Raw genomic sequence first — 16,247 nt, forward strand, 5'->3', positions numbered from 1 at the left:
AAAAAGACAACAGCCAGTTTCTTAACAAAAACATTTCTGCTCTGAACTGGAAGAAAAAACCCTGAGTAGAAGCTCACATCAAGACAATAGCTCCTCTGTTCACAGTAGCATCGCTCAGCTAGCATGCTAACAGCACATTTGAGTTACTGACCCCCTCCCTTGCTGTGCTGAATCATAGCATAAGCGAATCACTCACTCACTCACCCCCTCCCTCCTGGCTCACAGTTTCTTCTTCTTGGTTGGCAACCCCCTGGCTCACAGCTCAGTGGACATTTAGATGAGATATATTTGACACATTTAAGGAAAATACCAATAAAAGAAAATAAAATAAAACTAAATAAATGTTCCCTTTAGAATTTTTTTTGCTCTTTTTTGCTCTAAAAAAAAAGTTGTTTTCTTTTACAATCATTCATCTTAGCAGTAGGATTTACATTAAAAGAGAAACAAATTAAGTTTGAGTGAAAATATACATTTTTGCACTCTCTGTTCAACTGACTCAGTGACTCAAATGACTCAAGAAACCCGATTCACTTTGGTGAGTGACTCATTAAAACTCGATTCAGTAAAAAGAATTGAATTTATCATCACTACTTTATATCCAGTAAATGAATGAAAGTGATATTATTGTATGTAAACTATTTGCTGGCGATGGCATTTTTTCACTGTATTCAATTCAATTCAATTTTATTTATACTACATAGACAAGAACAGTTGCCTCAAGATGCTTTATGATATAAGGTAAAGACCCTACAATAATACAGAGAAACAACAATCAGATGGCTCCCTATGACCAAGCACTTGGCGACAGTAAGAAGAACTCCCTTTTAACAGGGAAACAGGGAGAAACAGGACAAAAGACAAAAAGACAAACGAGAGGCAGAGACTATAATAACTAATGATTAAATGGTGGGAAGCCCCCAGCAGCAAACACAGATATTTAAACTCCTTTAGCCTGCAGTTGCACAGTCACAGTTGCATATGCGCTGCCACTCTCCAACCCTTCTCTACTTTAGGTCCTCTGGCTTTATGTTGTTTGTGACATAATCTGTGTTATATCTGTCACTGATATCACTGAGGCCTGACAGTGGATTTGACTGAATTAGAGTTTGAGCAATTAGAGCTCTTTGGCCTCTAATTTGATGACAGCAACCATGTTTTCTCATGTTTTCTCAGAGGGCTGTTGTCACTTGGACTGAAAATGAAGAAAAAGAAATCCAATTATGACAGTATTGGCAGAGATCCCCTTACACTGTCAAAAAACCCAAACTTTATTAGCAGCAAAAAACACATCATGGCTATCTGTGTGAGGAGGTGCCTTAGCCAAGATAGAATAAGGTATGGTCACGGTGCAGAGGATTTTTTTTTAATAAACAGTAATTATATTGTATATGGTGGAGCGTGGTGAGGTCTGGGGAAGATGGGGGTGTGGGGGGTTGCTGCACCACTGAGCTATTATCGGAGATAATGACATCAACTGAGCTCTCTCCTGAGTGTAGTTGTGTGTGACAGAAAAATAGATAAGAGCTTATAATTATGCACCACCCAGGGAGGAGCGGAGCTGTGGAAAAAGAAGAAAAACACAGGGAGATATGGAATGAGTAACAATTTAAAGAAAAGGAGAGTAAATCCACAAAAGTGCGAGGCTACGAAGTGCAGATGAAGGTCTGAATACAAATCCTTACATATACACAGACAGTATTACAGATATAGTTATGCAGAAACACTAAAAGCACTAAGTGAAAGAATGGAGGAGGAATATATATACATATATATTCTGTACAAAAACACACACGTACATGTACACTACACAGACATCTTAAGCCCCTCACTCTAATCCTCCCGGCTGACCCGAGACACTGATGCTGATGAGATGCTCGAGCTGCAGGCCTCAGGAGAGATGTGATGAAGGAGAAGAAGAGGAAAAGAGGAGGAGTAGGACTAGACAACAAGATGAAAAGGAAAAGGGCAAGAAGAGAGAGGAGGGGGAGGAAGATTTAATAATGCTGATAAAAGACACAGCGGTCTGTGATGAAAAAACTATTGAAATCTTAAGGACAATAAAGGAGATCCATAAGCTAAGAATTTACTCTTGCTCTGTCAGTGACTAGTAACATCGAGTGCCTTCAGGTGACTGTTGTTTTGATGTGGTCCTATATTTTTAAAAAAAACTAAAATCAGGTGATTAAAGCTGTTGTTAATGACTCAACGTGACGTGGTGATTGGACAGAAAAACATTTTATGAGATGACGGGGGGTGCTGCCCTCTGGAATGTCACAGACGATCCAGTGAAATAATGTGATCAATAGAGCGGCTGGCTGCTTTTCTATGCTCGTGGTTGCAGGACTTAAAGGACTGCAATGACGGGAAAGCTCCACTTACATTGGTCCTTCATGAACAGCTTCTATATTTGTCTGTCAAATAAGAGCGGAGTTGTAGGTGCACTCAGAACACTGCTGTAGCTTTGGGATGTGTTGGAAAGGCAAATTCAGTGGATTTCAACCACAAACTTGGTTGAAATCCAATAAATGTCCTTGTAGAAGACAGACAGAACTGTGACATGAAGGGGCCCAAGTCATTTAATCTCTGAGTGTCTTTTTATAGATAAATTCTTACAATTATTACTCTTACAACCACCTTACACCAAACCTTACTGACAGAACTCTTGATTATTGGCCAATTATCATTATTATCATTATCATTATCATTATTATTATTATTATTATTAACAATAATAATAATAATGGATGGAATATATGTGTTATCTTTTTACCTTAATTATCAATGATTAACTAAGCGTTATTAGTCCTCTTAGCAAAAAAAAACAAACAAAAAAAACATGCTTCCCAAGTGTATGTGGAAATCAGTTTTTCTTATACTGTTGACAGAATCTTCATCCTTTAAAACCACTGAAATAGATCTGAAATTGTCAGCTCCTTGATGCATTTGGCCATCTTGGAGTACAGGAGCAAATCATAGCATTCGTTCACACCACTGTTGATCATTACTAAAACCTTCCTTAATGCACCTTTCATCACAACTTCAGAGAAGTTCACAGCAATCCAACAATACACATGGCTGTGTGTGCGACTGGCCAAGAAGCAGCATGCTGCTATATGCACCATTTGAAGGTAAGGGTTGAAAGTCTCTCCACTCTGTTAACACACTTTTCCCAGATTATTGTGTTTATTTATTGTTATATCTGTTTTTTTCTTCTTCTTTTTTTAAAGGTCGCAGCAGTACCATGTTAAGCAGCCCAACCATAAGTTCCCAGATTATTCTTAAGCAGAATTGTAGTGTCTCTTTTTGTATGTTTTTATGTGCTATCTAAAGTCAACGGCTCTGATTCTCGGGTGCTGATACATTTAATTGTAGGAAAAGTAGGAAATTAGCAGATGACAGAGGATTATGAAGAGTCATGCTAACTAAAAAATAGCACCGAACATAAGACTGATGAATGACATTTAATCCTGAGAGGCGTCTGAAGAGACGCGGGACATAAACCCTACCTGTTCCTCCCTCTCTCTCTCTCACAGAACCTCTTCGCTTTTTCTGCCTCGCTGAGAACACGAGTCCAACCTCTGATGCCCTGAAGGCTCCAGCTTAATAATGTGACTATAATGGCTTTTTCCACATAGCTGCCAGTGTCACCTCTTACACAATTACTCCATCTGACTTCCACTGAGACACTGCAATTATGTCTTTGATAAAGCTGGAGAAATTGTTCTCTTCACACAGGTGTCAGTGTCAGCATCTGCCAAAAATGGCCATTCCCTGTCTGTCCACATGCTCTGTGTGTTCTGTAGTTATAACATCATTGATCTACACACACGCTGGTTACTTTGTTGTAATCTACATGCTAGTATGTATCAAATGATATCATGATAAAATGGTAAAGCCCTGTGATAGGCTGGTACCTCTCACCCTACACCTGCTGGGATATGCTCCAGCCCCCCCATGACCTCAAATTAGATATATGTTTAAGAAAACGCATGGTTGGAAATGTGTTAACGGCTTTTCGGAGTAAATGTGTAGGGCTGCTCAATGGAGCAAAGACTGCGAGCTAGTTCAGGCAAGCAGCTTGAGCTGCACTGTGTCCTACATAGTAATATAGCTCAATCTCTTCACGTCACATACCAGACACGCTTTCCCACTTTGTTGGTCTATTCAAGCTGCAAATTTTTTCATCTCTTCATCAGTTTCCCCTGCCTGCTATTTCAACCCCATCACCAGAATCCATGTGTAGGTATATTTACTCATGGCTCCCGCAACTGCATATCTGAGGGAAGAGATTCATTTAGAGCCTTGACACCAAACTATATTTTGCTGCATAAGAAATCATTTCAAAAGTTACTTGTCAGACTGAAATGCCATTAATATGTCCCAAGCTGATGTTACAGATCAGTGCAACAGCATATTTCAATAGATTTTTAATGGGTCATATAATCCAAAATTAATGTCATTCTTTCTTACTACACCTCTACCTGCTATTGTAGTGCTGATAATAAATGTCAGTGCTGACATTTAAACGCTGCTGCCATCAGAATTTCAAGATTTAAAAGACTTAATTAATAAACATACAAACCTCATTAATTTGCACTAGTTTTATTTCATATGTGTACCCGATATGCTACTGCATGTTTTGCTAGTTTCTCCTATCATCCTTCCAGTCTGATCACAACTCCTTTTACTCACACATGACATGTGGACTGCCCTGGTTACTGTATGAGCTTTTCAGTTTGTGGTTAAATTAAAAAGTGCTGCAAAAATTCAAATAAAAGCTGCTGGGCTAGCTCGACTTCTGAACTGCTGTACCTTTGTTGTTAGCATTCTCCATGGTAAGCTAGCTCTCCTGTTAGCAACCAGTGATGTGCTCCTGATACATGTTGTAGCAGAGTTCTATTTGAAAATTATGAAGTCTATTCACTTAATAAAGTAATAAAGTAATCATTGAGTGTGCATATGACCTGCCCTAATACTTGAAGAAAAAAACCTAGGATTATGTCCAGGATTATGACTCTGTGAAGTTGTTAGAGTATCAACCTCTAACCCTCACCCACATTTAGAATAACTTGACATGGTATATCTCATCTAAGCCCATGCCTTCATTACCATCTGTGAACTGCTTTATTGACTTCTGCTTTAGTTTTTCTCAAGGACGGGTCAAGGAAATGTGCGATTGTTGACAAATTCTGGTTGCAACATCTGTTAGCAGCACTGGAAACAAGCTACATGTGTTCACTAAAGTGGCTGGAGTCAGGGCTCTTCTTACTCCATCCCCTGTGGGTTGAGCGAATTCTACAGACCTTGGCCTTAGGAGACCTTTTCAAACCCCTTTAAATAACTGTGACAACTATGTTTGTTTCTTTTTTTAACAGAAATATATAATATTTTACCTTCTCTCTGCTACTCGACTGCATACTGTAATAAGGAGATCAAAATATGTCACTAAAGGTACCTGCTTAAACATAAATAAATAAAATGACTGCATGCCATTTTATTATAAGCATGCTGTTTCCTGATTTGATTGAGAAGTGATTTTGTCGCCTCTGCATTAGAAATGTATACTATCAATTCTGATGACGTGTAGAAGTGAGTAAATGATTTTATTTTGAAGGTTCAGGTTAACACATCTGGATTTATTTCACTATGTCATATAATTTGCTTCTCCTGAAATGCTTATAAAGAGAACAAATTCTACCAGCAGATGTTCTGTTGATTTTATTTTACAAGCCTAATGTGTTGAAAGTGTTTTGTGGCATTTAGCAAAACTTACAAGCCTGAAATGAAAATTCTGACAATCTGGACAAGAGCCAGATATTCCAATTAGCAGTGTCTGTGAAAGACTTAATTATTAGTTAACAGTTAGTGGTTACCATAATAGGGCTATTTACATCAGACTGCTGATGCACTGGTAATAGAGGGAGAATGCCCAGCAAAGGATTCAGACTGGCCTTAAGAACCACCTGATAAGCCTCCTGCGGCTCCCTCAGCTGTAAATAGTCATTAGCTAGTGTGCTGTCAAAGCCTGGCTACATCACAGGCAACCCTGAATTAAACAGTGGGTATAAGGCTGACACTGCAGTCTGCAATGTGTGTTTAATTCCACAGTATATAATGTTCTTAAGACCCCATAAAACCAACATAACTCCTTTAAAAATAAATTTCATGCCTTACATTTATGTATAAACATAGAGGGTTGCAAAGGGTCGTAAATGTTTGAATGCAAACATCAGCTGGGAATAACTTAGCCCAAAAACAACAATATGTTTACTGTCCAGACAAGATTTCTATCAGAATTTGCAGGAATGTTCTCAAAAAACAAACAAAGAAAAAAATCAATCAACATCCCAAACAGCCACTATGTCCAGGTTTCTTGTCAAGAAAGAATAAAGGGGAGGGACATACAGAAAAAGGAAGAAGCACGAGCGTCTGTGCCTTTAAGAGTCCCCAGGCCAGAGCTGATCGTTGGGAAAGTCACCAAGTGATTTTCTCATGACCCCAGAGAGGAGGCCTTCTTCCTTCTGGGTCCATGGATGGAGAAGAGATGTCACTGAAAACCCACAAAAGGGGCACTTGCCACATACAGTAAAAGTCACGGCTGGCACCATGTCTCACTGTACATCTGTCATCTAACTGCTATTTCCATGTTCTTGGTGAAAAATTCCTCTATTACATCCACACATTTCCAAGTAACATGACACAGGCCTAGTTGTGTTACGCTTTTGTCTCGTTCCCACAGTTTATCCCATACTGAGACTAAAAATAAGAATGTTTGTATGAACTTAAAAATAGTAGTAACTCAGTGAATGTGGGGCACGAGTTGCAAATCATCAAACCTCCAGTGGCTGGACTGAGCATGGTCTTTACAGGTCAATGCAGTGCTTAAAAATGCAGCCAGCACTGCAGTGCTCCACATGCTTCAATCACATCACTAATCCTGTGAATGGGCCTAATTACTGTAATATAATTAGATTAAGGTGTTTGCATGACCCCAGATTTAATTGCAGTATAAGAGTGGGATTGAGGTATCAATGCCAGATTGTCTGTGTGAAGCGACTGTTAACATCTCTCGTTCACACAAAGACCAGAAGAATAATCTTGCAGATGTGCTAAATGACCACTAAGAGAAGAAGCGTGTGAGATACTAAATGAAACCAAAGATTTAGAGAACGATAACTGGCGTTGGAGTCATTGTATTACACATTACATCTCTTAAACATAAACAGGCGTATATTACATAGTTAGTCCCTGGAGAAAGTAATTTGTTACACTACTCTTTATATTACTTTCTTGTTATTCAGCTGTAGCCTGACTGCTCATTACAGTGATCAGGTCTCGCTGCTGGGTTGGGTTGTCAGAAAGTGATTTCTGAAGTTTCCGTTCATTTTTTCTGTGTAATATCTTTGCTTATAATGGCAAATAGACTCTAGTCAACAGGATTTATGAAGGGGTTACATATAAAATAAAGAAATGACCTGTCTTTATGACGTGCATTATATTAAATCCAGCCTTTTTGGCCACTTAAAATGTCTTTATGGAGATGTGATGTTATAGTTGCTGCTGCCCTCTTGGGAAGATCTCTTAAAAACGCACAACAGCTTTAATGTCACACTGGGTTGTGCACTAGCTTTGTGTTACCATGTTCTTTGTGCATATGTGCAGACTTCAAACCTTTTTAACATGATTTCTTTGAATTTCAGTAGATAATTACATGCTGAATGATCACAAAACAGATATGAAATAAGAACAAAGACAGTGAAAACAACTACAGGGAAAGACAAGAAGCACATCGTGGCTTTTTTGGGATGTGATATATTGTGCTGTGAGATTGAATCTGAACTAATCTCCACTCCGGTTCTTGTCCTCCTGGGCTTTGTACAGGGTGCAAGTGAGTGTAAATATAAAAGATTACAAGGCACACTGGCACAGACTGACAACTGGACATCAAACTACCTCACTAAAGAGGAAAGAGTGCACTGCTGTATGTGTGTCATTATGTACCGATAAATCCCTCAATCTTCCCCCTGAAATCAAAATTGCACCAGTTGCTGAGGACACATACGTGAGGAGCGCAGCCTTCAAACCCTTGTAATCCCAGCTCAGAGTGGAAAAGGGGCTTTGCTGCACATCTATTTGGTTTTATTCTAAAAAACAGGCAATTAGAGATAAGGCCATAGTTGTACGCTGGACAAACTGCATTGAATAGCTCGGCCTTTTCATTTTCTTAGAGTTAAAAACATATTTTGGAATTAAGTGCTAATGTGGTAAAATAGCGTGTGAAACTTGAACCTAGCACATGTCAAGTGTGCTAATATACCAAGCTTCAATACCTATTATCTTTTAAAGCATTAAGGTTCATAGCCCAGAGCGACTCTATGTTAAAATAAGACATGCGACTATTAATAATTATCGCAACACTCTCACTTAATATTATAAATCACTGACAGTCATCAGCAGTGAGGACACCACCGCCTCACCTCCCAACAGAGCATTTTGAAGCTTGTATGGGTTGACCTTGTTAAATAACTAGCATCCATCACAGGACACACCTGGAAAACAAATGAAGATGTGCTTTCTTGCCAGATGGTGTGTCCAGAATACAAGATTAATTGTACAGCGGCTGCTGAAGAGATAAGGCATAGCTCATACATCGCCGCCGCTGGTCTTTGATAAGTGACGTCAAGCTTCAAGATTATTGTGTGTGCTTATGTAAATCCGGTGCTAGAACACGGTGCTGGGACGAGCTAAAACAGCAACTCTTTCAGTTGCACTCTGTCCATTTTATTGGTCCTAGAAACATCTAAGAATAGTGCAGAGTATCCAGAGCGAACAAGTGTCAGTACAATTTCTCTAACAATCCCATCATTTTACAATCATATCAGCCAACAATCTGACTTTAAAGTTTTATTTCTTCCGAATCTGTGTCTGCACCCCTCACCAGGATGCCTTGATAAAGATGAACGCAGGGGCGTGAACCACATACTTCTAGGAATAAAATACTAAATACACATGACAAGGACTTTTAGTGGTAAGACTGATATAACACCAGGAAAAGATTAAACTCTGCCAACTTACACAGCTTACCTCAGAAAAAGACAAAGGGCAAATTAAGCAATTAGACACGAGTGAATAATTAGGCACAGTTCCTGATGAACCTAAGCTAATATAATCAAATTAGCTGACCCAAACACAACTTCACTGAGACAATCTTAATGAGTTTGTGTGACTGAGAAGAACTCTTCATGCTAGCAAAGCTTAATATAAAAAGATACAACTGCTGGGTGGTAGCACAGAAGGTAAGTGTCACGTTTAATTAGGAAAGGTAACACTGAATTAAACAGAGGACAACACTGAAGTTCAGCACTGTGCCACAATGGTAAAGCTGACTATGTGCAGCTGTTTCAGATGGTCTTACTACTACTAATGTGTGTGTGTGTGTGTGTGTGTGTGTGTGTGTGTGTTGGAAGTTTACTATACTTGAGGGGACCAACAGCCCTTATGGGGACCCAAATCCCCGTCCCCACAAGTTTGAAGCCATTTTTGAGACTCAAAATGTGGTTTTGGTGTCAGGGTTAAACTTGGGTTATGGTTAGGTTCAGGGTTAGGGTTAGACATTCATTTTTGATGGTTAGGGTTAGGGTAAGCAGCTAAGGAAAGTACTATTTCAATGAGATGTCCCCACCAGAATAGAAACACCAGACGTGTGTGTGTGTGTGTGTGTGTGTGTGTGTGTGTGTCACTTGTTTCTACCTGAAGTGGAGCAGAAGAACAGAGCATCTCATGAGCTGATTTTTGTCCAGCTGGCAGGTCATTGTTTTCCCAGAGGTAAATGTGCCTAGTCTAGACTACTTTAACCCTTTAAGGTCTAAGTTGCCACTGGTGAAGATCTTAACCGTAACGCCAAATCTACCCACAGGCAATCAGAATATGTAACGTTTGATTTTATTGAATGCTCTTAGAAACTGGGGAACAAAGAAAACAATCACTGCAGCTGACACACAGCAAAAACTATTTACATTTTTTTCTAAAAAGTCCATTTTTGACTTTGAACTGGCACCAAAATCTATGGTGCATCAGGACAATGTATTAAACATTCGTTTTTAGGGGGCAGCACAGCGGTTTTCCTGCTGTGTTCCTCACAGCAGGAAAATTCTGGGTTTAAATCTATCTTTTTCTGTGGAGTTGTGGGTACTCCCACTTCCTCCCACAGGAAGGAAGCCAGTTAGTTTGGGTGAAATGGTGATTCTAAAGTTCCATAGGTGTGAGTGTGGACTGTTTTCTGTCTCTCTGTGTTGGCCCTTTGAGAGACTGGCAACCTGTGCATGTACACCACCTCTCACTCTATGGCAGCTGGGATAGATTCCAAACATGGCGAGTTGTGCCCTCGAGATGACATTTGACATGCTGCGACTGTTACGGAAATCTTAAATAAATAGATTTTCACACAAAAAGGCAGTCCTTCTGAGCAAATGGGTCAAACAACAATACATGTGCGACAGCAGTCGCCAGGCTTCTGACAAGGAAGAATAATAAGCATGGAATCGTTTTTAGAAACAAGTTATTTACCCGACGTGGTCACAGAATACGGTCAGAACATTCTGTGAAAAAGATAATTTATACATCAACATGTGGTAAATCTGAAAGATTACAGGGAGACAGAAAAGGACAATATTCTATTCATTAAGGTTGTCTTGACACAGAGGAGTAGCAGAATCTCAAATCGTTCATTACACATGTTCACTCCTGCATTTTTCTGTTCTGAGTAAGTATGGAAGTGAAGTCATATGTTTTTAACATATCCTCAATCACTCAGCAGATGCTTGCGAGTCTGATAACATTCTCCACTGCTCTGGATTTTGAACTGAACCACCATGTTGTTTGTAGGAGGAGGTTTGCTCACTTCCTGCTCTAACGCACACATCTGGGATTCAAGGAGCTCACAGTTTTCCTGTTGCCACAGGGTGCTATTCATGAACATTTCCTCTCTGTGTCTTGACTGCTCAGTGTTTTCAGGACACACCTGCAGGGCGATTGATGGTGAGGTCAAGGTCAGCTACTGTGCTCATATCTTCCTGTTGTCCTGTGACCCTGAATCATAGCCTGCTGATAAAATTGGTTGCCAGACATTGCTTGCAGTCACCCCTTACAATGCCTTAAATCACTGTCTCATTGCAGTGAACCTATATGGTGCAAAATGGAAGTGTTACTCAGGTAATACTCCCTCAGAGAGAAACTCCCTCACTGACAGGGAATGTGATTGTTTTGGCAACAGCACTGAAAAGCACACATAAGCTACGGGCAGCTGAGAACAAATTCAGGCAAAGTGTGTATCTCTCACTGGCTTTCATGTCTCACAGAGCAATATGAAAGTCAGCACCCAGACTCTTGGAAGTGACAGCCGCTCACCTGGAGCAGATGGGGCTCTACAACTTAAATAGATGTTTCCTGTTTTTCCATATGAGAGTGGAGCGGAGCATGTGAGCAGTCCAAAAACTGAGTGTTTGACTCTTTCATCACTGACACTGATTAAAAGAAAATCATTTCTGTTGTTGCTGAGGGTTAAATTAAGATAAGAGGGACAATAAAATGATGATTCAAAATTCATGAGCTCGTGAACGTCCAGCAGTTCCTTGCTGCTTTTCAATTAGAATGACTATTAAATCAGTAGTGCCTTTAAATGAACTCTAGTAGGTCTCCGAATTAGAAGAAACTGCACAAAACTCAAGAAATATTAATATTCTCTTGAAATGCAGAAAAAAGAGAAAAAAATACTCTCTTCTAGGTGCAGCCATTACATTTTTTTTTAACTGGAATTAATCATTTAAAAACTTCTTGCTCCCCAAAACGTTTGCAAAATACTCGTGCAGCTGTACCGTGGCCCAATTTCTATATCAAAGAGAGGGGAAAGTAGGCTGCTTGTACTGTACAGCTATCAGTGAAAGTAGGAGTTTAATACATTGCTAGAGAGAGTGACGGCTGAGCTCGTGTTGCAGCAGCTATAAAGGGATTATTCTTCCCTGGAAGACATAATCATGTGTAACACACTTGTTTCAAATCCTGTGAAAAACAAACAGGTGTTTCAGCTTCAAATCCAGCCCTTCATCCTCTGGCACACATACAGCAAAGAACCCCCAGAAGCAGACCCTGCTGTCATTTCTGTCATTAGTTACAGGTTTCTGATTATGACTCATGTCAGCACAACGTGGTCGGACAGTAAATCCCACATTCTAATGTACATTATGTTGCTTTGATATTTAATGCTAACAGGATGGATGAAAATGCGATGTTAGTCTCATTATTTTAAGATCTGAAATACAAAGTGACATATGTGCGTGTGTGTGCTTCTGGAAATGTGAACAAACAAGCAAACACAATAGAAGGCATTTATATAAGGCAGGTGAAGAAGCTGACCTGTGAGCGCGCACAGAAAGGTAAAGTAGAGCAGAGGAAGTTTCCTCGAAGTAGTGCTGGAGGCTCCCATGGCTGATGTACACACTTCTCAGTTGTTAACGTCCTTCACCCGGCTTTATGTCAGCTCTCCGCCTCGGGCAAATAAAGCTCTTCAAGTCTGCTCAGCGGGCTTCCCACTATCTCCACGCGCTGGTCGAGGAAGGTAAGGTAGGGGACACTTCAGGTGAGGAAGTGTGGAAAGGGTCTTATTCCACTGACGCACGGATCCCCTTTTCTAACTTGGTGGAGCGATGCGAATATTAAAGTGGAGTGAAAACTGGATTGACAATGACACTAAAGGTCATCCGAGACTCTTCTTCTCCTCCTTTTAACATCTACAATTCCCTGCTTATCGACACGGCGGCGAGTGGGTTATAACTCTGCAAGTTGTCATCCCGAGACCTTTCCTAAGAGAGCGAGAGAGGGAGAGAGAGAGACGTGCCACCTCCGCGGTAGAGCTGTATTCTCAGCTTCAGTGTCGAGAGCAATTTCCGGAAACCTCCAACAAAATAAGGTCCGTGAAACACTGCCTTAGACGATGTCTTTTATTTTGAAAACAAAAATGTTCCACCTTTATTATTTTACTGTCTGTAAAATTAAGCTTGACGCAGTTTCGCTAGTTCTCAGGTTCAGTAGGGTGCAGGTGTAAGAATGCGTGTGTGTGTGTGTGTGTGTGTGTGTGTGTGTGTGTGTTTCTTCACTTCATTTCTACACTTTGCTAATAACGAATTGGATAATTCCTCAGACTTCGTGAGTTACTGATAAAAAGCAGCTGAATCAAACAAAGTGGCGGTGAGTGAATGAAAAAGTGGATCACTTATCAGTCTTTCCAAAACCCTTACAGTATGCTTTTAATTATTAGTTATTAGTTGTTATTATTATTAATCGCTGGAGCAATAGTGAGCAGTATAGATGTGTTGAGCCACACCTGATGGAAGAGCGCAGTGTAACTCGGCTAGATGATACCGGCCTCTATAGTCACTCAACCAAGAGCATGACTCCCCTAGGTCACTGACAGTGTCCCATCAGAAGAGATCCTTGCAGTTGTGGACTCTACAACATGCACTATTCCTACTACCAGTGTCATTGAAATGAATAAGCCAATATGCCACTGTGACTGTGATCTTATAGCACGTTGGTATAAAATCAAGGATGCGTGCGGAAGCATTGAGAAAAAGGCTGGAAACCAAATTTCGGGAAGCTCCCAAAGATGTTAGTTTGGTAACTGAGGGCAGCTGGGCATTATGACAGACAGGTATTGGATGAAAACAAGGTACAACATTATATCCAAAACTGAGACTGGAGAGACGGTCAGACACAGGGCTTACAGCTCTGGCCACTAGGCTGAAGAGATATGCCAGAGAAGCACAATGGCAGACCCACGCAGAGATGAAATGAGCAATACAAGAAGAACATCTGGGTGAAAGTGGTGTCACACCACCAACGCCAGTGGCTGATGGACCTAAGAGCAGACCACAGCAACTTCCCAGAACAAGCCAGTGAACATCACAAATACTTTGTGAACATCGCAAAGTATTTTCTGAACAGCACCTTGAGCATACTGCTTGGAGAAGCTAATGGCACGCTATGATTGCATATGCAATAAAAAATCAAATAACAACAACAACAAAAAACTGCATTACTTCCTTCACTACTGAGTCCCTGAATTTTCATTTAAAAAAGACAAATAGGAACATAAACAGTTTTAAACTGCTTGTTTTAAACACCACAGCTCAAGCTTTTCTAACAATCAGCCTGTTTTCAACCCCCCACATCCAAAGCTCCATTCTTTTCCCTCACCTCCCCTTTAAAATCTCCAGTCTTCAGTTCCTGTTCTATCATGTGTGAAGAGGCATGGTTCTGAGAGCAGAGAAACAGACTCGACACGGCTTGACGTGAATTCCCAAGGTGAGCTCACCATCCTGTTGCAAAAAGAAAGACTGACCTGTCCTCTCCGAGGTGGTCAGACCCCTTTATTTCATTTCCTGAGGTTGCCCAGTTGCCTCAGCAACAAGGGTGAGGCTAATGCAGGCAGACTGCTCAATTATGAGAGGTGAACAGGGGTTGCTCACGTGATTAAATCTAAAGAAGCAGTGTCCAAATTTTGCGGGGATGAGATTTTGTTGTGTTGTTGTAAACTGCATCTGGGCCTCCAGCTCAAATCCACAGCATTCAGGCAAAAGCTGTCAAAACATGCCGGTTTTTATTTAGGAGCAAAATCAGTGAGGCTCATGCTGCATTCTGGACCAGGCTTCTAATTCAAACGGCTACAAGGAGCTGGTCAAACGGTAAACAAACCTGACACCTGGAGGCCAAACATATTGCTCACTCCAATTAATGACCTATAACGAGACATGTTATCCTCCTGTTATCAGTTTAGTTTTTCTTTAAGCCCATCAAAACATATCCTGTGCATATCCTATCTCAATCCACTCCACACTTAATCAAACCCAAAGAAACAAAACAGCAAGCACATAAAAACTGATTCATAACAATGTCGTCAAGGTTTTTGGTATTTAGAATGGTACACTTTTTCTGTTTTGTTCTTTGGTAATAGGAGCAAAGAGCTGCTCAACTGAATGTACTACAGAGAACCTGAAGAACACAAAAAACATGTGACTGTCCAACATCTTTTACTATGATGTGTTCATACATGATCACACTCTAATGGTTTATTATATATATTTAGATACAAATACATTCTGCAGAAAAGGAAAAGTGATCTAACCTCTTAGGTGTAATAGATTTGATACATACAGTTTTGTAAAGTTTGACTTTTGATACTTTTTTTGGTCTAAATAAATTGCACAATACATTTTAAGCAATAAATTGCAAAAAAAAGGCAGAGTGTAGCAATTATGATACATATTAAAAACTTGTACATGCAAATTAATATTTAATTAATTTAAAAATAAATTGCAGAAGGTTTAATACATTATTATTATTATTTCATGGTTCAGGTTTTACAGGGTAAATATTCCTATCTAACACCTAACAATACATTTAGCAGCTATCTATGGAAAGAACCAGAAAGAGAAAAAATACTAGATTCATGTTCAAGAGGAACATTACTAACATCTCAGGCGTAATGCATTCAATTATAACTATAAAGGTGGCGATGTTGTTTGTTTTTGGTCATGTAACAGGTCAAAACATAGTCATGGCCTGGATGATTTGGAGCCTTTCTGCACAAATCATAAAAAGATGGAAAAAAAAAATAGAAAACTCTTATTAGTAACTTTAATTGATTTGAACATGAAACACTGCTCAGATTTCTATATCATTTCAGATATTTGGACACTGGAAAATCTCTAGATATTTGTCCTAGTTTCAAATGCTGCTTTCCAAAAGGTCAGTGGCATTGTCCCTTTGCATACATGTCAAGTATACTGTACAGTGTCAGTTGTTGTTTGGTCTCCTTCAGCATGTTAGTCCACACCTGTGTCACTAATTTTATGTCATCACATGTTTATACTGTTTGTAAGCAGACTACACTTCATGTCAATTCTCAGGGATGCAAAATTACCATCAGGTGTACCTTACACTGTGTTGTTTTACAGTGGTAGCTTGCTATGGCCATCTGCTGGCCTCATGGGGGAGTGACATGTTTCGTCTGAGCATGCCTTATTGCTTTCACTTTCCCTTCCACTGCAAAATACCTGATGAACAAAAAGTGCATTGAGAGAAAATTTCTCCAGTTCATCCTGAAGGAAAGTTGTCCAGTGATGCCCAGATTGCAGTGGCTGCACTGTTGCCTCGCAGAAAGAAGGCCCTTGGTTTGAATCCATGTTCTCAGG

At 40.0% G+C, this 16,247-nt stretch overlaps 1 protein-coding gene across 1 annotated transcript in view; it reads right to left on the minus strand.

The window, feature by feature from the left end:
- Positions 1-12,874, minus strand: part of esama (endothelial cell adhesion molecule a) — a 56,525-nt gene extending 43,651 nt beyond the window's left edge. The window contains exon 1 of the mRNA XM_005454568.4: positions 12,412-12,874. Within this exon, the coding sequence (XP_005454625.1) occupies positions 12,412-12,481 (70 nt within the window). The 5' untranslated portion in view covers positions 12,482-12,874. The remainder of the gene's footprint in view (positions 1-12,411) is intronic.
- Between the last annotated feature and the right edge of the window lie 3,373 nt (positions 12,875-16,247).

This window comes from Oreochromis niloticus, linkage group LG10 (genome assembly GCF_001858045.2).
Source record: "Oreochromis niloticus isolate F11D_XX linkage group LG10, O_niloticus_UMD_NMBU, whole genome shotgun sequence".
In the NCBI taxonomy this organism is placed as follows: Eukaryota; Metazoa; Chordata; class Actinopteri; order Cichliformes; family Cichlidae; genus Oreochromis; species Oreochromis niloticus.